The following is a 22,407-nucleotide window of genomic DNA, read 5'->3' on the forward strand; positions in this document are numbered from 1 at the left end:
GGATCACAAGAGTACTTTTATTTTATACACAAAACATGTTTGCATTAAACAGAGGTTTCACATTCATGGCCTGTAGGCTAGTGTTTGAACTATATATTGTTCTAAAAACCAGAAAGTGTCTGACAACAATCTAGATTTCTAACCTTTCTTTAAAAATAGGGCTTGCTGTCTCTGCCTAGTATTTAAACCCAGCGCAGTGTGGCAGTGTCCTCTCACCTGGTTTGTACACTGTCTACGCAACACAGTCCTCCCCACTTCCTGTTGCCCTGCGCTTTGGAGGTGTCCTCAGATCCTTGCTTGCCCAGCCCTGGAGGCACCCGTGACACCTGGTGAAGACTGTTGTGCTTTCCCAGCAGGGCGCCTCTTCCTTCTCTAGTTTTTGCCCTAGAATGTGAATGATTTTCTTAACTGAAATCTGTTACTTGCTTTCTCTTAGTGTTTTGGATTTGTTTCCCTGTTGGCTCCTTCTTCTCAGTCCACAAACATGTTAAAGGCTCTGTGCTTAAAGTTGGAAGGAAAAGAATACAATTTTCTTAACATTTCTATGTGCCAAAGTTAAACACAAATGTGATTTAATTGAGTCTTCACAGCATTGAAGTGGGCATCCTTGATGCCTGATGAAGAGGTGAGGAATCCAAGGTCTAGAAGATCCATGCATAGGGTGGACCAAGATCTGTCTGAGCCCAAGGTCCATGTTCTTTCTCCTCCCTCATGTCAACTTCACTTCAAGCTACTATTACCCTCTATGCAAATAAACAAGTCTCTTTGGCTCTCTCTTGCCCATAACCTACTTCCTGTATCTCTCTCCTTCCTTTGCCATCAAAATGTATTCATTGTTCACACAGAGCTCCCTTAATCTCTTCCCTTATCTTGGTGCAGCATAATTTGGCCTCCCTGTAATTCACTTGTTCATCAGCATCATTTGAGCACCTACTATGGACTGACTGGACACCAGTGGAATAAGCCTTACCTGAGAGCAGCTTCACAGGCTAGTAGGCTGAGACAGATCAGTAGTTTCGGTGCACTGGACTGAGTGCCTAGTATTTAAATCCAGTGGTCTCTTTTAGACCTTATCTTACTTGAGTTCGCTTGTATCATTTTTTCCAAAGGACAAGCATCACTCTTAAGGAAAATGTTCCCTTTTCTCTTCTTCTGTGGCATTTCTTAGTCCTGGCTTTCTTCTTTGCTTGTTTTAGAGTTCCTCTCACCTCTCTCTTCTTTTTCTTCCCATGTTCTCATTTTAAAGGTCTTTCCAGCTGCCTACTAGATTTCTCCACTTAGATGTTAAACAGACATTCAGGATTGCCCTTTCCTTCCAAGAAAATGTTATTTAGGTCGTTGGCTATAGTACATACTAAGTAGCTTAGAGTCATCATCAGTCCCCATCTTCCTCTCACCGAAAGACTCAGCCATCCTGCTTCAAAGTAGCAATTACAGTTGGACCAAAGCGCCAGCCCTTCTGCCATTAGTTAACACACAGCGTTATCTTCACTCTCCCTGTCTGTAGGGCATCTTGCATACATTAACCATAGTAATCTTTTTTTTAAAGTACTCATGGTATTATTATTTTATTCCTTAACATCTTTTAGTGTCTTTTCTGCTGCTTATCAGATCAGGACTTACTTGCATAGCCTGGCTCTCAGAGCTTGTCACCATCTGCTCCTGATCCACTTTTCTTGTCGGCTCTCCTGTTTAGCTGCGGTGCTTAGCACATAGAGGGAGCTCACTGAACACTGGGTGGGTAAGTGGGTGATATATAAAAACTCAACTTTTTGCCTGGCTGGTATGGCTTCAGTAGATTGAGCGTCATCCCATGGACTGAGTTCCTGGTTCGATTCCTGGTCAGGGCACATGGCCAGGTTGTGGGCTCGGTACCCAATAGGGGGTGTGCAGGAGGCAGCTGAGAGATGGTTCTCACATCCATGTTTCTATTTCCCTCCCCTTTCGTCTCTCTCTAAAAATCAATAAAAACATTTTTTAAATTGATTTTTTGTCTCCCAAGGGCAGTATGAAATTCCCATTATGTAAGTATGATATCTGCTAAGTTTACTTCGCAGTAGATTCTATCATTTTTAAATTATAACGATATAAAGATTAATCATCTATAACCTGCTTTAAGAATTCTGTTTTAAAAATGTATTAACCCAGTGTATATGCTGAATTGTGTTCCTCCAAAATTCTTATGTTGATGTTCTAATCCCCAGTATCTCAGATAGGATTTTTATTTTACGTTATTATTTATTTATTTATTTATTTATTTATTTATTTCCCCTCACCCGAGAACATTTTTGCATTTGTCTTCAGACAGAGTGGGAGGGAGAGAGGGAGGAAGAGAGAAAGAGAAACATCGCCATGAGAGAGACACATTGAGTGGTTGTCATCTGCACAACCCCAACCAGGCCGGGGACAAACTGCAACCAAGGTATGTGCCCTTAGTGGCAACCAAACCTGGGACTGTCCGGTCCACAGGCCAACGCTCTAACCGCTGAGCAAAACTGGCCAGAGCTCAGATAGTTTTTTTAAAAAGTTAATTAAGCCCTGATTGGTTTGGCCAAGCGGTTAGAGTGTCAGCCCATGGACCAAAGAGTTGTGGGTTCAATTCTGGTCAAGGGCATGTACCTCGGTTGCAGTTTGTCCCAGGCCCTGGTGGGGGTTGTGTGGGAGACAACCAGTCAATGTGTCTCTCTCACATCAATGTTTCTCTCTCTCTCCTGCCTTCCCTCCCTCTCACTCTAAGATAAATGAAAAAATATCCTCGGGTGAGGATTAAAATAAATAAATATAAAGTTAATTAAGGTTAAATAAAGTCATTCGAATGAGCCCTATTCCAATATGGCTCATGTCCTTATGAGAAGGAGTAATTTGAACACAGATGCACACAGAAGGAAGACGACATGATGACACAAGAAGACTGCCATCTAACCCTTCTGTCACCTTGGTCTCAGACATTTAGCCTCCAAATCTGTGAGACAATAATTTCTATTGCTGAAGCTACCCAGTCTGCGGCTCACTAACAGCCTTAGCCAACTAATACACCCACTGCATTTAATTCCCTGAGGTGTTCCATCCTGCATCTAGGGGCTTTAGGCTTAGGAAAAGGATGGACTGGGATCTAATAAATCTTCTACCTCAGAATTCTTTGAGATATTATACATTTGTTCTAGGAAAAGAGGGCTATTCTTCCCCTTTTCAGACTAGATAACACTTATGATCAGCTTCCAGTGAATAGCTTTTTCATTGCCCTTTTGGGGTTACTTATCTATTTCTCTTGATACAAACAAAGGAAGAAACCATTAAAAATAAAGTTAATCGCCATTTACTACATTGATTTAAACAGATAATGAATTTGATATTTTTCAGGCTCTCGTTTTAAAGCTGCAATACAGTAAGTTCTCTGCAATGGGTAGCTGTGCCAATTCAGCATCCGATTTCCAGAGAAGGTATTTGCTGCCGTGAATTTAGTGCTTTACAGAAGTTCTCTTGAGGTTCTGGCTGTGGGGAAAATGTACTCTGAGTCACTAAATTTGGTTTATTCAGGCTTTCCTAGTCATATTTCAGGTTGCCATGTTGTCAACCTCAAAATGCCTTTCTCTCCATCTCTCCCTCACCCTCTTCTATCCAAGTCTTCATCAGTGGTTGTAGTTGAACTAGGAAAATGCAGTATGTTGAATGGGTTAGAGACTATGTTGGAAAAAGACATTTGCATTTACTGACCATCTACTCAGATTAGATTTTTTCTGATTTCCCCAGATTCAATAATAATTTAACTCATTAAAGACTTGGAGAAGGTTCATCTGTATGTCTGTTATATTACCATTAACATCTCAGATGGATGTGAGTGGATTTTATTTTATAAATCCGGGAGAAGATATTGTAATTCCTTTCTGAGAAATCATAATTTGTTTTCTGTATCTCCTGTGAATTCTTCATGCTACAATCTTGAACTTGTTTCATCTTGTTCTGTCTAGTGTCGGGGTAGAGGATAGCTAGTCACCGTGTATAATAGTCGAATCTTGAGACATAAGGCACTATTGAATTGCCTTTCTACTTTCTCTTTTCCAAATTGAGCTTTGTTGGTTCTTTAGCCTCACAGGACTTATTTACAATTTTTAGTTACGTATGAGACTTTGCATTACGTGGTCTCCATATTTTTCACAGCTGTCTCTGACGGTGGGTCCAGCACTGGTTGTCCATCAGTACAATGAGAACACAATCAGTTCCTTCACTCTGTGCTGTAAATATAAATTAGGCATTTTGGTTTTATGCTTAATTTCTATTTTTGATTTAGCTAATTAAAATGCATAGGAATTAATCAAAAGAAGATTATATAATTTTTTTCTTCATGACAAAAGGTAATCTAAGCAGATTAATTGCAGATAACCTGACTTCACATGCACTGATACTCAGATTCAGGAAGATCATAAATGTATCCATCCCAATGACTGGAACCAATACCAGGAATTGTTTTATACCTATCTTAGAGTCTTAGTATTGCATCTAACTAACTGGATGATAGTAGATAAGTCATTTAACTTCTTTCTATATCATTTTTTTTTGTTTTGTTTATGAAATTGAAGAAGGTAGATATCAAGATTAGATGATCTCTGAGTTGTCTTCCAGCTCAGACATTGTGTTTTCTACCCTACTAATAATTATTAACAGTTGATAAGTTGTGGGTTTTAGTGGGTAAGTATATTTGGAGCAAATCAGATTAATCCCTTTGAAATATATTGAGTATATATGTATTGAGTACTACCTACTATGTGCCTGGTGCTGGCAACACAGTGATAAATCAGACATCTTTCAAAGAGTTCACACTTTATTAGGGAAAAGAAACATATAAAAATAAGTGCAATTGAATATTATTGGGGCTGTGGAAGACATCGGTCTAGGGCATGTCAGGGCACATGGGAGAACTTGGTGAATTTTGCTTGGTGGTGGGAGCACCAGGAAAGGCCAGTGATTCAAGGGACCCATTATGAAGGCCTGCAGAAGAGGCCCTGCAGAGAGGTGGGCCAGCAGGGACCCGTGATGAAGGCCTGCAGAAGAGGCGCTGCAGAGAGGTGGGCCAGCAGGGACCCATTATGAAGGCCTGCAGAAGAGGCGCTGCAGAGAGGTAGGCCAGCAGGGACCCGTGATGAAGGCCTGCAGAAGAGGCGCTGCAGAGAGGTGGGCCAGCAGGGACCCGTGATGAAGGCCTGCAGAAGAGGCCCTGCAGAGGGGTGGGACCAGCAGGGACCCGTGATGAAGGCCTGCAGAAGAGGCCCTGCAGAGAGGTGGGCCAGCAGGGACCCGTGATGAAGGCCTGCAGAAGAGGCCCTGCAGAGAGGTCGGGCCAGCAGGGACCCGTGATGAAGGCCTGCAGAGAGGTGGGCCAGCAGGGACCCGTGATGAAGGCCTGCAGAAGAGGCCCTGCAGAGAGGTGGGCCAGCAGGGACCCGTGATGAAGGCCTGCAGAAGAGGCCCTGCAGAGAGGTCGGGCCAGCAGCTTGATGGTAGTGGGTCAAGTGTGAGGATGAGGAAGTAGAAACAGTGAGTACAGATGATTTTTTTTCAAGGAGCTGAACATAAAGAGAAGATAAGGGAGTGGGCAGGGAATAAAGGATTTGTTTGTTTAAAAATATATTAAATAAATAAACAAAAAACCATGAGTGTAAAGAGCCAATTTAAAGGTTTTGGGGGAAAGCACTTACAGAGAGGGAAAGTTTGTTCTAAAGGAGATGAAAAAGATGGAATTCAGAATGGACTTAAGAACAAGCTTGAGGATAGACAGAGGACACATAGGTGAATAGACATGTGGTAAAGCAGTCATAACAAAACATTAATTGTGGCATCTGGGAAGTAGATGAATGGTAAAATACAATTCTTTTAAGTTTTCACATGTGTGTTTTAAAAAAAATGTTTTTTATTGATTTTCGAGAGAGGAAGGAGAGAGAAACATAGATGAGAGAGAAATGTAGATCTGCTGCCTCCTGCACGCCCCCTACTGGGGATCGAGCCCACAACCTGGGCACGTGCCCTGTGGAGAATCGAACTGGCATCTTGTCAGTGCATGGGACGACACTCAGTCCACTGAGCCACACCAGTCAGGCCTCAAGTTTTCACGTTTGAGAAATTTATAATAAAATATTAGGGGAAAAAACAAGAACATAGATTTAAAGTTGAGCTTTGAACAGAATAGGGGGCACTTATTCCTTGTTGTGGCCGCAGATGGTGAAGTTCAAGGTTAAAGTCTCAACTTCTTTTGTAAAGTCAGAGCCATTCTCACCTGCTGAGGCAAAGGGCCAGAGATGAGGAGTGGTGAGAGTGGAGAGTGGGATAACCGCACCAAGGGGAGGGCGGGGAGGGGACTGAGCGGACCTGGGTTAAAGGAAGAAGTGGTGATACTCAGGTGCTGGTGAAGTGGACGACACAGGAGTTGGGCTGGTGTGCCTTTTTTCTCCAGTAGTGGTCAGGAGATGGGAAGTGAGCAGGGCACAATGGAATACTACTCAGCCATAAGAAAAGATGAAATACTGCCATTTGCAACAACATGGATGGTCTTGAGAGTATCATGCTAAGCAAAATAAGTCAGACAGAAAAGGACCAGAACCATATGATTTCACTCATGTGGGATGTAAAACAAATGAACAACAAAAAAAAACTCCAAAACTCATTGATACAGATAACAGTAATATGGTTACCCTAGGGGATGGGGGTGCAGGCAGTTGAAAAGGGTAAAGGGGGTCACATATATTGTGATGGAAGGAGACTGAACTTTGGGTGATGAGGACAAAATGCAATATACAGATGACATATTATAGAATTGTACACTTGAAGCATATATAATCTTATTAACTAATTAACATTAACTAATGTCACCCCAACAAATTTAATAAAAAAAGAAGAAAGTGATGAGTGGATGGAATGAATGATTCCCTTCATTGTTTCCCAGCAATCTGTTCTGTAACGAGTCCCAGCCACTTTGGTTCTCAATTGGAAGGATTCTTTTTTTCATCTTATTATATTTTTATTTGAATGAAATGAGATAAAAATAATGTTACAAAACTGTGTTCTTTCTAACATTTAACTATGATAATTTTATTGTCTTTGCCAGGTAAAAGAAGAACGTCCAGAAAATATACCAGATCTAAAATTATTAGTGGAGAAGAAATTTTTGGCTCTACAGAATAAGAATTCTGATGCAGACTTTCAAAATAATGAAAAATTTGTCCAGTTCAAACAACAGCTGAAAGAACTAAAGAAGCAATGTAAGTCAGCATGCTTTGCTTTGCTTTGCTTTTTGAAATTAGGGAACTGACTTGATGAACAGTCCCAGAAAGCTGATTTTATGAAGTTTGCTTATCTGCTTGGCTTGATCCTCTTTCTAAATGGCTTTTTATTGTTGTTGCAATTTTGTGTTTTGTCTTACTTTTGGTTCAAATCAGCCTGTCCGTTTCTGAAAGCCAACAGTTTCCACAAAGTAGTAAGAAAATTCCCCACTAGCTACAGAAATTTACACTGTGTTGTCCCCCTGCTGGGAAGGGGAATTGGGGAAAAAATAAAAATCTGAAAATTATGTTATTGAAATAACAAGGGTATTTTTCGGGTTTTAAACTGCTGTGCCAAGCTTTAAAATAACTATATTTTGATTCTAGTTTTGTTGTTTTGGAATAGTAGAAACAGTGTTTACTCAGATTATTTTTTTCTTCTCAAATACAGACCAAATTCTCTTGATCCCTTCTATCTTTGTAGTAGTATAAATTCCATCTGATTTTGAAATTTGTTGCCTTCTTAATAAACATTATTAAGGCTCAGGTTTTTTACTTAACATAAGTTTTATGAGAATGGGAAAAATGATTTATTATATAAAAAATTTTGTAGGCAGTATTTGCCAGAAAAAATGCATCTTTTCTATACAGTGAGGTATATATATCCTTGTTTTCTTTTTTTTTTCCGTGTAATTCATATAACAATTTTATGTAATTTGATTGTTTTTACCTTAGCATCAGTTGTCGTTTTTTCTTTTCAAATTGAGGCTCTCTTATTGCTTGAAGAATTAAATAGTGAAGCAAGTCACTTTTTTTTAACTTAAGTCTCACATCACCTTCATTTGCATATACGTGGAAAAAGAGGAATGTTGTGTGACATGACATACAAATTTATTTATGACTTTATTTGCACTAAGTATAGGGAGTTATATTTTGAAATAGGCTTTCTTTTAAATATGGGCATTTTCTTTAAATTGATGCTGATATCTCAAAAAATAACTGAGGAAGCTACTTTGCTTTTGTCTATTTTACAGATTAAGTTTCACAATTTGGAATGTTTTGCAATCATGGTGAGACTTTTGCTTTTACTGTAGATTTAAACAGTAAGCATTTCTCCCACAGTTTAAGTCTGTTTTCTGTTCTTCATTGAACATTGTCACTACCCATATCTTTCTAATATAATTTGCACTATTGCCCCAAATGGGTAGTAATCCCCCAAACAGGCAATAATTTGCTAGTAGCTTTCTGATCTTAAAGATGCTAGTGACTTTCAGTTTTGATGTTCAAAATAGCCAGATGTGTTTTATTTTATTAGTTGGAGCCAAAATCCCAAATTATGGCAGATTTAGTATCTGATCATAACTCCTGATTTTTTAGGTATTTTATAATGCAGGTAGAGTCATATACCCATGGGAAACACTTTCTAGTTAATATATGATTCAACAAAATGATAAATATTGGAAATCATAATTATTGATAAATTCTCTCTAAAATTGGGTTGGGGGCAGGCTTCTCCAGGCCATCAGTACACAGTATTTGGTTAGAAGTTAAACCTTTCCCTTTTATTTCTCCTAAAATAGTTTGCAAAGTAAAGGCTGAAGCGTTTTTATGGGCTGCACATTTCTGAAGGGCTCTTTCATGAAGATAATCACCATGTCTTCACCAGCTTCTTTACACAAGAACATAAATTGCATGGGATTAAGTTTTACCAAATCAGGATCTAATCAAAGAAATGCCAGGAAGCTCTGAGGTGGGGAGAAGTCAAGATGGAGACTGGAGTCAGGTGGTCTGCCTGGGGGGTGGACCTCGGGAAGTGCCCAGCAGGCCACCGTGGTGCACTGTGCTGGCAGGAATGAGTCAACCACCTGTAGTCAGCAGTTAGTTCTCCATCTGTCTGGTCTCAAGATCCCTTTACATTCCTAAAATTACTGAGGGCCCCAGAGAGCTTTGGTTTACATGGGTTATAGCTAGTGACATTTATTATATTAGAAATCAAAACTGAGGAATTTAAAAAGTAATTCATTTTAAAATATCAATAATAAACCCATTACATGTTCACATAAATAGCATTATGAATATCTGAAATATAATATTTTTTCTAAGCATAAAGAATTAGTGAGAAGAGTGAAATTGTTTTATATTTTTGAAAATCTCCGTAATTTCTGTCTTAATAGAAGGTAGCTGGATTCTTATATTTGCCTCTGTATTCAGTCTCTTGTAATACATACTATGAAGAAAATCTGGCCTCACACACAGGTAGTTGGACTTGTTGACAGGATCCTGCAGGACACCAGAAATTCTCACTCTGAAAACCTCTGTGCTAGGCCAGGGGCCAGTGAACTGCAGCCCGTGGGCCAAACCCAGCCTGCCTCCTGTTTTTCTGTGGCCTGCAAGCTAAGAAGGGCTTTTATAATTTTTAATTGTCGCGGGGGGAATCAAGAGAAGAATCATTTTTGTGTGTGTGCGCTATGTGAAAATGATATAAAATTCAGATGTTAGTATCCATAAGTGAAGTATTATTGGAATATAGACACATTTATTTACATATCGTCTGGGTGCTTTACAGAGGCAGAGCTGAGTGGGGCGTCAGAAACCATCGGATCCCCAAAGCTCATAATGTTACCATCTGGCTCCTATCAGAAAAAGTTTACTTACTGCCTCTGGTCTAAACCATAATCAGAAAAAAAAAGGACAGTTTTTTTTTGTTTCAGATGCTTGTTTTTAACTTGAGATTTTTTCATTAATACCATACATTTGCCTTAGGTACGTTCAGAACACTTTGAATGCCTACTCTATATGAATCATTGCAGTTGATGCTCTGGATAAATGAAAGGCAGAGTCCCAGCAGTTGGAGAAGACAATATATACACACACAAAATAATGTGAGAACCATTAATAACAAAAGCAAAGAAAGGATGTCAGAAACAAATGTAACACAATGTGGGACCTAAACGAAGAGAGTCAGGAGAGGAATGCAGGTTTTATCTAGGTGCCTCATATTGCCAGTCAGTTGATAGGGGCTGCCTGGAGCTATAAGTTCCAGAAAGATTCTGAGGCTGGGTTCAGGCCCAGCAGGAAAGAATGTGCAAAGGACTAAGGTGGGAAGGAGGGGAAGGAGGCAGTACAGATATCTAGTATTTACCATCCCTGTGATGTAAACATAGCAGATACACTATACTCATTTGAAGATACGACTACTCGAAAGGTAACATCCTGAAGTAGCACACAGTGTTTTTTAGTAGTTACTTATGTCTTATGGATATTACCAGGCATTAGTTTCAGCTTCTTTGGACAAGTCATTTTATCCCTGGGTACCAAATGTCCTGTATATTAGAGATGTTTTATCTTCCCAATTTACTTCTCAGGGTTATTACCAAGATCTAATGAGATAGTGGATCTTTGCAAACTCTTAAGGCCTACTTTAGATTTACGTTACTATTGAGAAAGCTAGAACAGCATAGTGGAAAGAATATGAGCTTAGCAGCCAGAAGACCTTGGTTTGAGTCACTTAATATGTAGCCTGGTCTTCCTACCAATGTCACCCATTTTTCTTAGTTCTAATTCTTTGAGTTATACAGATCAAGATTGACTGAAGATAATTTATACACTTCTAGGCAAGATGACTGTGATGATGGTGGTGATGATAATTGAGTTAGGGAACAATTTCACAGAAAATAATTCTGTTTTCCTAAATGATAATTATGTTCTTACTAACCTGAGTTGTGAAATAAACAGTATGATTTGGTTTAAGCAGGCATAACCAGTCTTTTTTGGATGAAATTATTTTAATTTATCTAAAAAATACATTCAGGTAATGTTCTCTCTTCCTTGCCTTTTCCTTGCACTGTCTCCACTATTACAGCTGATGACTTCCTGCGATTTTAACACCAGGGAACTTAGTTAGAATGCGCAGACACCTCTGCATAGACATTTTCTCAACTTATCCAGCAGTCTTTCTGGCATTTTCCTATTATATAATTAGCAGGCATCAGAAATTGGGGCATTAGACAAAAATTGATACTTAGAAACCTCCAAATATGAGGGCTTCACTTTATGGTCACTGTGAATTTGAGATATTTAGTATTAAAAGAACCTTATATAAAATTTAATTTGTTACTACTTTTAAATGTTAGGAGTAAAAGAGAGCATGTGTGTGTTTTTAATTTGCTAATTTGAAGATGTTCACAGATTTAACAGTGTACATGTTTAGGTCATATGTGAGATGTACAGAAAATAAGATACAGAGATATTTAAATCCATGAGTGAAACCTAGAAATCAATTTCCGTGACAATGGTGTTTGTATCTGATATGTGAATATGTATAGGAATTTACACTATAGTCTTATGATTATATGGATTCACAAATTAACTGTGCAGCTTTCCCTTTAAGCATGCTCAGTCTAGATCTGAAAACTGATAAAGTGGGGTGTGGCCATTCACTTCCCTCAAGGATCCAATTAAATAGGGAGTTCCTTGGGAACGTGAAATACTTTCACTTGGCTGTTCCTAGTGGGTTGCTTTCCTTTTCCTTCTGCATCTGTTCAAAACCACAGTGTAGCTCCATGAGGGCAGGGACTTTTATGTTTTGCTTGCTGCTGTATTCCTTGAACTTAAGCATAAGGCCTAGACACATAGTATCTATAGCCCAGGTCCTTGGTGGTCACAAGCATTTTCAGAAGAACTTCATAGACTTGAGATCTTGTGTCCTGGCTAAAAGAGACGCCTGCCACTGGGGGTGACAATGTGTTGTTGGTATGAGTGAGTACAGACCCAGTGTGGCCAGATCTTCAGGTTCTTTTGGAAAACCCAGAAATGTAGCTGGTTGGTTCACTAGATTTTTAAAACACTGTGCAAATAAAACAATCTCCTCATAATTCAGCGCCTTTTTGTGCACATAATGAGGGACATTAGCATTAATTTGGCCAGTTAACAGTTGATTATAATTTCTTCAGAGAAAGAGATGGTTTTGCTTTCAAAATACTTCGAAGTAAGGCCATGATGTGCATTCTGTGTCATTTGGGAGTGTAGAGTGGAAGCCTAGTGGGTTCTGTGGAAAAGCAGATGGAGGTTTTGTGGTGAGGAGCCAGTATGGGAGCCCCTCACCCAGATGCTGATGGACAGTGGGAACGATTATAGAGAAGATTCGAACCTTTGCTGATTGGGAAGGTGTGTGTGAGTTTTGAAACCTGGAGGGAAAGAAATGAGGAGGAAGCAAAGGCGGTGCCAAGAGGGAAAATGTTTGGCTGTGCCTGGAAATATGTAGAGTGCTTTTAAACCGGGCGAAGTGTTGACCAACCTGACTTAATCCTGATATATCCTCCCACCTCTAAGTATCTTTTTCCATAGGCATTGCTGTCTGTCCAAACACTGTATTGCTGGCTGGCAATTAACCAAAGCCCAAGACCCTTGAAGGCAGACATAAGTTCTTATTCATCCCTATATTCCTTTTGTTTCTCACATAATCAGAACTCAGGTGATATTTACAGAACAGAATTATTAACTAGAAAAAGAACGTCAGAACCTAGTTAAGTCAGTCTAATGCTAAAACTCCTTTTCCCTTCGATAATATATCTTCAGTAAAGAAGAGGAAGAAAATTGACACTTATAGGGTTGGGATCTAAAAGCAGCAAAGATCAACATACATTAAATCTTTTAAATTGCTCAGAAAAGTCAACATACATGATTCTGTGTGCATAACCCTTTACAGTGATATGTTAGTGCAAATGTATAATGTATATAGTAATATGCAGTTTTTAATAACATAGTAGCATCATGCTCAGGAATTGACTATGGCTCACTTCAAATGTGACTGCTTAGAACATTTAACCAAATTTCTGAAAAATGTAGTTTGCTGGCTCTTCTACAGGCAGTCTCTGTGGCCCTCAGCTGGTCTTCATCTTATTCCTTGACGCTGGTGAAGCCATCATCATTTACTTTCTGGATGACCATTAATTATTGGGAATTGCTAAAAATCATAAATTTCACGATAGAGATGGTGACCTTTTTAGGCTGGATTGCATCCCTGGTCTGAGGACTTATGCTCGTTGAATAAAATGCTGTCCTATGCAGATTTTTTATTCTTTGTGTGTTTGCTTCCCTCCCTCTTCCTCTCCTGCGAGTCTGTGTTTGTCTGACGCTTTCCTGGGTCTCTTTCCTCCTCCTTTCTTTGTGTTTCCCACTCCGGATGCAGTTTCTCTTTCCCGAATGTCTTTATTTACATTAGTGAAGCTAAATGGTATCATTCCCATCTCAATGATGAAGCTGTTTCAGAGAAGTGAGTGGTATTTCCAAGGTTATGAAGCTAGTAAACAGTGGAACCAGAACACAGGAAGTGCCAGAGATAGAGAGGGGGTACTGGGAAGAGTTGTGACTGTCCTCCTCCTTCTATTTTACCAAGTTTTTAGTTTCCAGAAACTTGTACATTTTAAAGCAGATTGGGACACCAAAGAATAAGTAAAGGAAAAAAGATTAATACAGATTACATTGACTCTGTTGTGTTGGGATTTTAGTCAGGGGCTTAAGCTATCAGGGAGCTCTTTCATGGTGAAATTTGCTTTTCTACATGCCCTTTATAATGAGCATAAGGACATCCATCTACTCAGCCTTTGCCTTAGCTTTGCCCTAGTCCTTTTGGAAAGTTTGTAATAGTAAGAGTAATAGCCAGGCTTTGTATGGTGCCTATTCCATATGGAACTTAACAAGTGCTTGTTGAATTGATGAGCAACTACAGGCAGTGTTTGTTTGAGTGCCTACCTGTGCACAGGGTGTGGAGCTTACGTTCTTTATGTACCTTATTGTTGATGTCTCACAACCCTACAAGATAACTGTACCCATTTTATAGATTAGAAGATATGCAAAGAGAAGTCATGTAACTTCCCTAAGACTGCAAGTGCTGAAACTCAAAGCTCGTGTTGTTTCCCGTTACACCAGTTTTTGCAAACACTCCCATGTGGTCTTCTGTTCTCTCAATTCAAGTATTTCTTTCATCTCTTGAAAAATTGGTCTGCCATAGGACTCTTGCATAGTGAACAATTTGTTTGGCTCTCCCAAAGATCTGCATTGATGGACTCTGAGGATAATGAGATTCTCTTGGTCACTTCTACTCAGAGGTCAGGGAGTAGAAATCATATCGGACATTATGCAGCAGTTTATTACTATGTGCTTCATCTTGCCTTCATAGTAACCCCTAGAAAAATGTAGTTGCAGTCTCATTTTATAGAAAAGATTTGAGACTCATAAAAAGTAAGTGGTGCCCTGGCTGGTTTGCTCAGTGGTTAGAGCGTAGGCCTGCGGTCCAGGGAGACATGGGTTCGGTTCCCGCTAAGGGCGCGTACCTCGGTTGCAGTTTGTCCCCAGCCCTGGTTGGTCGTGCAGGTGGCAGCCACTCGATGTGTCCCTTTCACAACAATGTTTCTCTCTCTCCCTTCCTCTCCCTCCCACTCTATCTGAACAAAGAATGGGAAAATGTCCTCAGGTGAAGATTCAAAAAAAAAAAGTAAGTGGTTTGCTCAAGGTCACAAAATAAGTTGTGAAAAGGGTCCTCCTTTTCCAGATTCCATGTTTTTGGCACTACCAAAAAATCAACACATATTATTTAAGATTGCCACTTCCGGTGTGAATAGTTGCTGTTCTGGCAAGCAGTAGGATATTTATTGCATACTAGCTTAGAACAAATTCCATGAAATTTATTTCAAACATAACAATAATCCTATACACATACATCATCTCTCTTAATCTTCGTGACATCCACGTGCAGAAGAGGAATGCATGAAAAATGCAGGTTCTGTTTTTAGCAGACTAAATCTTGGAGGTGACATAGTTACCCTGTGTCTCATAGGCAGGAGATCACTAGGATAACAAATACGTTCCTGAGGAAAGGGGAAGCTTTAGAACAAGGGGTGGCTATAATTAAAGTTACTAGGAAAGAAAGGTTCAGTTATCAAGGGAGAAATGAGTCAGCAGCAAGTTTAAACACAAACTGAGCTGTAGATGTTTCATGGTGGCTTATTTTGAGAGAGTGTGATGCCATCTGTGCTCAGAAAGCAACCTGAATCTGGAACAGGAAGACTGAATCTTAAGTGTCCAGGGAACAATATACATCATACTTAAGAAAATAATTATCTTGTCAAGTTATTAATTCCTGAGCTTGGAAGGATTTAAGTTTCATAATTGTATAATGGGCGCCCTTTTGTAGTTGATACCTCCCCCCATTTCCAGCCCCTGGCAACCAGTGTTTTGTTTTTTCTCCTCATAGTTGTAACTTTTCCAGAATGTTGCATAAATGGAATCATACAGGATATAGACCTTTAATTGGCTTCTTTCACTGAATAGAGTGTATTTGTAATTCATCTATAGTGTTGCTAATATCATCAGCTTGTTGCACTGTGTTGCTGAGTAGTATCTCATCCTATGGATGTGCCATAGTTTATTTATCCAGTCAGCATCTGAGGACATTTCAGTTGTTTCCAGCTTGGGACCATGATGAATAAAGCTGTCATAAACAGTGATGTGCAGATCTTTACGTGAATATAAGTTTTAATTTCTTTTGGATAAATATCCAGACATGGGATTGTTGGCTCACATGGTAAGTGTATGTTTACCTTATAAGAAACTGAAAGACTGTTTTCCAATATGGTAGATCATTCTGCATTCCCATTAGCAGAGTATGAGAGGGGTAGATGCTGTGTGCCCTCACCAGCATTTGGGTATTTTGGTTTTAGCCATTCTAATAAGTAGGCAATGGTGTCTCATTGTGGATTTAATTTACATTTTCCTGATGACCAATGATGTTGAGCATGAAGTTCCTTTTTTATATTTAACATTTTCATGTAATGTTCATGTTTTTCTATTTGTGTATCTCCTACATTTATCCTTTAATTCATTTTAAGAAACATTTAAGTGGTCTGCAACAGTGATTCTCAAAGTGTGGTTCCCATGCCAGCAGTATCAGCATCACCTGGAAGCTTACTGAAAAATTTAGATTTTCACTCGTAAGCCACCCAGACCTACTGAATCTGAAACCATGGGGACCAGGCTGACTTTTAACAAGCCTTCCAGCTGGTTGTGGTACATCAATGTTTGAGAATTGTATGTAGGTTTACAGTTGTGGCGCTCACCTATCACTGGATATCGATCAGTATCAACCATAAACCTTAAAAATCAGAGCTCCATCCTTACCTCCAGAGATTCAGATTTAGTTGGTGTCTGGTGGGGCTCTAGGCAGTTTCTAAGTTCCTCAAGTCATGCTTATATACAGTCAGGGTTGAAAATAACTAATCTACTAAAGGTTGTTTAACTAGACATTCTAGAGGATACAAATCTGACTTCTAATTTCAGATCTCATGCAGTTTATTATCTAAAAGGGAACACTCATTCATTCATAGCATAATTATAGGCACTCGTAAGTCACTCAGCAATTACCTAAAGAATTAAGTTGTACTTTGGTGTCCTGAGTTTCAGTACAGGGTGGGACAGAAGTAGGTTTACGGTTAAATACAAAGTTTATTCTTGTGTATTATTTATTAATTATTGTATTTATTTTGCATAAGAACAACTGTAAACTTAATTTTGCCCCACCCTATATGAATTAACTCTGTTCTTCTATGTCTTAGAACTCATTTTTATACTTCATGTCGTACTTAGCATTCACTCAACAGTTTTGTAAGTATACTTGGAATACAGGTGTGAATAAAATGGACAAGTGTCTATTTATATGCATACCTGATAACCTTAATAATGTTCATATTTGTATGTTATACTCAAGTACTGTCCTTGAGAGTTATTTGCCTTATATTTGTTAAAATTTATATTAGTAGAGAAATCCTTTTTTATTTTTATTTTTAAAGATTTTTTTTATTGATTTTTAGAGAGAGAGGAAGGGAAAGGGAGAGGGAGAGAGAAACATGGATGTGAGAGTGAAACATCGATTGGCTGCCACTTGCACGCCCTCTACTAGGGATTGAGCCTCCAACCCAGGCATTCACCCTGACCAGGAATATACTGGCAGCCTTTTGGTGCAAGGGATGACGCCCAACCAACTGAGCCACACTGGCCAGGGCAAAATTCTACTGTCTTGATAACTTTGTAAATGCATTTATTTAATCACCTTTGATATGTTGATAATACTGTTAAGGATGGAGACTCTCCAGGAAAGATCCTGGAATTTGGAATTAGAAAATAGAAGTTCAGACTCTGGCTCAACCACATAATAGTTTGTGGGGATTTTTGTTTTTGTTTTTGTTTTTTTATTCAAATCAGTGGGATTTTACTTTTCTGTAAAGTATGTGCAAAATTAATAATAAGTAATAATCCTAATCCACAGAGTTGTAAAAGAATCAAATCAGATACTTAAAAACAAAAAGTGAAAGTGTTTTTTTGCTTGCTTAAAGGCATTTACTTTATATATTTATTATTTTTTAATCTTTATTGTTGTATTATAGATGTTCTCCTTTTTTTCATTGATAAAGGTATTTACTTTAATCATTGTTACTTCAAAGAATATACATAGTATAAGTTATTAGCAGTTGGCATAAATTCTTTACTGCAAGGAAACGATCAGAGTGTTTTAGTTATTTTGTTAAAGCACAAAGAGATTTATTTTAGTGAAGGATAAAATATTGCTGGACTGTCAAATGGGTAAGGAATGTTCTGTCATGGACAAGGGTGTGAACAGATGTCAATAAGGTAACAGTCATTTTTCAGTACAGTATTGATTTTGACAACCTTTCGGTGAGAGGGAAGCAGAGAGTAGAGTGTCAAGAACAGTAGAACGACCGTCCTGGGTCTGATGAGGTGTATTTATTATGAGCAGCTATAATGGCAGACGTGATGCAGCTGCAGCCATCACTGTGTGCTCTTTGGGCCTTGAGTATGCTAGGGATTCTCTTATAGGTATACCTCGAATTTCATCAGAGAGCATCAGCTCTGCTGTTTGAGCCCAGTTACTTAAGTCAACTCTTTTTTCCAATCAGCTGATGGCTTATTTAAAATAAATGAACAGGCACCTCCTCTATGCAGGACACTGTGCTAGGCACAAGGAACATAGGCAAGTAGCGAATGTTTTGAAAGTGGAGAAAGAGGACACTGGTCACTTGCGACCACCAGCTCTTAGAATTTGATGTGCAAAATTTGGGGACGAAATGAGAGTATGGGGCGGGGGATGAAAGGTGTTGAGCATTGTTTTCCAAAATAAATGGTCAGTTTATTAAAAAATAATAAAACAATGAAGTTTTCAATGTTAGACTATAGGATTTCTTCATCTTCATTATGTAGTTTGCATTTGGTTAGAATATCGGTTCAGTGAGAGCAGGTACTTGTCTGCCTCAATCAGTACCTTCTGCAGTGCCCAGAAGAGCACCTGGGGTGAAAGCAGGCCTTCATATATATTGCGGGAATGAATGAAAGACTGCGAAAGAGGATTAAAACCTAGTTCGTGGAACTTTTCCTCCTTGGGACAAATACTCCATGGCAAATACTTTGACACATATTCACCCCGGGAATGAAAAGATGGAATAAGGCATTGTGTCCCTTTCCACCAAGGTTGTTTCAGCAGACTTGGGCATCAACTGTGCTCTAAGTACAAGTATGGTTGCCAGTTGTCTGGAGGTGTTCCCAGACTGTGTGACAACCTTCCTTGCCCAGTTTGACCATTGGGTGCTTACTGGTAGAAAGTACCTCCTTTCTGTTTCCCTAGGGGGACACTATTCTTTGACTTCATTTCAGTCGCATGAAGCAAGAAATTTACAAATCAAACTCCAGAACTTTCGGTTGCTGCCCCCAGGCATCAGCCTTAACCTCCATCTCTCCTATTATGTGGTAGCTTTGGGCCCTGCCCAAAGTATTAAGTTGACAATGCTTCTTACATTTGATAGGGTTTTAGAATCAAGAAAATATAGTAGTAGCTCAGTTAGGTATATTTTTTCTGCATCAGAGTTTTATTTCACGTTTATCAAAAGCAAAAAAATTATTCCTGCAAAGAGCTGAGTAAGACTGTTCAGCCAGTTGACAGATGTGCTGTTTAGTCCCATTCCTGAAACCTCCACCAGTCCCTTCCCCCCTTCTTGCTGCTCTGCTGCTGTTTGCGATTTTACCCTCAGCCTCCGACCTGCTCCCTGCTCCAGACTGGCCTCCTCCCAGTTTCTGCCAGAGCGATGGAGCATCCTAAAGCACAGGCGTGGTCGTGGTGGTTCCCCACGTGGCCTTTCAGAGGCTCCCCAGCCCTCTGGCACCAGGCTTCTCAGTCACTTCCTCGCTCTTCCTCGCTCCTCGCTCCTCTTCGCCTTTGATCCAGACACTTGCAGTTCCCTGGAAGAATCCTGTTCCCTTTCCCTTCCAGGCTTTCACACTTGCTGACCTCTTCATGGGATATTCTGCTTCCCTTCCCTCTCTTCACTTGGTCAGCAAGTTCGTCCTTCTGCCCTAACACAGATATCACTGGCTCTGGGGAGTCTTCCCAGAGGTGGAGCGAGTGCACACCTGCAACGTGGGGCCTCGAAGGAAGTTTACCCTTGCAGAGGCATATCATAGAGTGTGAGATAGTTCGGCAGCAAAAGAGGAATTTGAGGTGACGTTTATGCTGATTATTTTGTTTAAATAGTGTGCAAAATGGAAACCAGTGCTGACATATCCAATTTATAATCTGATATTTGAACATGGGTTAATACTGTCCTTTAAAATAAAATATTCTGTGTCTACTGCTTTTGGTGGTGTACATGTCAGCACAGACATACTGTCTGAAATATATAAAGGTTCTCATCTTGACTGACTCATTTGACTCAAATACAGGTTCCCCCATGACCCCACCTCTAAAAATAGAATGTATATTATTATGCTTTCAGAGTTCCAAGCTTTGAGAAGCAGTGAGCTATTCTTTGTTTTTGCTGTGGTGGCCATTGGCCTGCAGCTGAATTCTGGTAATTGCATGGGCTGGAGGCTGGAAGTCATCACTGGGGAGGAGATGAAGAGGCCCTAAAGCAGTAGAGGGTTGGGAGAAGCACATTAGAATTTTAGGTTATAAATACTGACCTTGCAGTTAGTAAAATACTTTAACTGTACCTGAGGATCAGACTTAAGCTGTGATAATACAATGACAATTTAAGATATCTGTAATCAGTTGAATGTTACAGGTACAGAATATGTGCCATGACTCAAGAAACTTGGAATTATTTATCAAAAAAAGGAAATGTTTAGAAATTGTTTTATCACAGAATGTTAAATTTTAAAGTGGTACAAATATTGCCTGAGTGTTCTGATCACCATTATTGAGTAAGATAATACTGTAAGCATTGCCCTGGCTGGTTTGGCTTAGCGGTTAGAGCATGGTCTGTGGTCCAGAGAGACCCAGGTTTGGTTCCTGCTAAGGGCACGTACCTCGGTTGCAGTTTGTCCCCAGCTCTGGATGGGGTTGTGTGGGTGGCAGCCAGTCCATGTGTCTCTCTCACATTGTGTGGGTGGCAGCCAGTCCATGTGTCTCTCTCTCTCTCCCTTTTGCTCTATCCGAGGATAAATGCAAAAGTGTCCTTGGGTGAGGATAAAAAAAAGAAAACAGTGTAAGCATGAACAGAAGTAGAAAAAGAGACAGGACATGAGGACCAGCAGTATCTAGTTAGATCAAAAGTACATGGCAGATAACGATTACAAGGGTAAGTTGGGACCGATTTAGGGAGTTATTTGTTGCCTTGAACAGGACAGTTGAATTAGTAAATTATGGGAGCATTAAGTTTTTCATTAGGTGAGCCATCTGATTAGATTTGAATTTTGAGAAGATAAATCTGGTTGTGGTATATATGATAAATTGGGATAGAAAGAGGTCTTGTTAAGGTTGTTCAGGCAGGTACTGATGATATCCTGAATACGGTGGGGGAACTAGCAAAGGGAATGGTGCTAGAGGGGTTGTGGAGGTCAGATCTGTAGGACTTGTCCACTTGTTTCAAACAATAGGAGAAGGAGGAGTTGAAGATGGCTCTGAGGTTTCTAGTTTGAGTAAATGGAGAAAAGGTGATACCATTAAAAGTAGTGAGATGTGTTGTGGAAGAGCTGGTCTTTAGAGAGGGAAGATGACTCTAATGTCAAGTACATTGAGTTTTGGCATAGATCTTCGATGAATGGTTGGAGATAAGGAGAGCTTTGGTGTGAGCCCATGGCTAATGGGAGGGAGAGAGAGAGGCTCTCATGCTCCCTGGTGCTACTTGGAGCTGTGGTTGGAGATGACGTGCAAGGGGAGGAGTCCGAGAGATTCTTAAGGAGAGGAATCCATGCAGGAGCCAGAAAGGAAGTCCAGGAGGCTGGAAGAAGGACCAAGGGGCTCATGGGCCAACAACATTAAAGAGAGAGTGTGTTTTAGTATCATTTCCTTACAGTAAATCAAGGTGGTGTTTCACTGTCTAAGTGGCATTTACAATACGTTGTGTATCCCATGGTCTAATTTATCTCATTGCCTTTCTTATGAAAACAGTGGTGCTTGACTTATATTTGAATGTTACCATGTGGTGAATTTTTATAGAATTCTTTGAGAGAAACTTTTCTACTACTTCAGTTACCTTTAGTGATGGGAATTTTGAGAACTTATACTTGCTTTTATTATTTATTTTAATAGCTGGAATGTGTGTTTATTTCAACAAGAATGGATCACAAGGGTATTATAAATTGAAAACGATATAATACATGAAAGTATTTTGAAAAATCCTTTGCAGATAAATGTAAGGAGGTGTTATTGTTCTGAGATTGACACTTCTTCAGGGTCACTAGTCTACCACATGGTCAGTCCCCGGGCACAGCACTGGCTTGTGCGCCTGTCATTACTTCGCTCTCATTGCACATCCCCAAAAGCAAGGTATGGAGTCATTCGTTCGACCAGAGACCTATTTGTTTACATACCAAAGCAACTGAAGGATAATTTAACACGTGAAACTAAACTACAGCTGGTTTACCTCTACAGAATTTGCTGAATATCTTTCAGTGGCTCTTTCGTGCGTGACACTGGGCTAGGTGTGTAGGAATAGAGAAAAAGAAGTGTGGCTTATTCTTTTCTGTCAAGAAGTTTGTGTTTTTATAGGATGGGTAAACTTTGTATCTGTTCAATCAAAGGAGTGTTTATTATTGTGTCAAGGACCAGGCTGTAGTCGAAGTTAGTACACAGATAGACGTGACGTGGGCCTTT

General features: G+C 39.6%; 1 protein-coding gene across 3 annotated transcripts in view; it reads left to right on the forward strand.

Moving 5' to 3' along the window:
• NSMCE2 (NSE2 (MMS21) homolog, SMC5-SMC6 complex SUMO ligase) overlaps window positions 1-22,407 on the forward strand; it is a 212,930-nt gene that overhangs the window by 66,521 nt on the left and 124,002 nt on the right. For 2 of the 3 annotated variants that reach the window (XM_036264122.1, XM_036264123.1), the window contains exon 4: window positions 7,097-7,250. In XM_036264122.1, the coding sequence (XP_036120015.1) occupies window positions 7,097-7,250 (154 nt within the window). Of the gene's footprint in view, window positions 1-7,096; window positions 7,301-22,407 lie in introns of those variants that run through there. The other variant, XM_036264124.1, reaches the window with a different exon arrangement.

Source organism: Molossus molossus, unplaced genomic scaffold (assembly GCF_014108415.1).
Source record: "Molossus molossus isolate mMolMol1 unplaced genomic scaffold, mMolMol1.p scaffold_m16_p_16, whole genome shotgun sequence".
Lineage (NCBI taxonomy): Eukaryota > Metazoa > Chordata > Mammalia > Chiroptera > Molossidae > Molossus > Molossus molossus.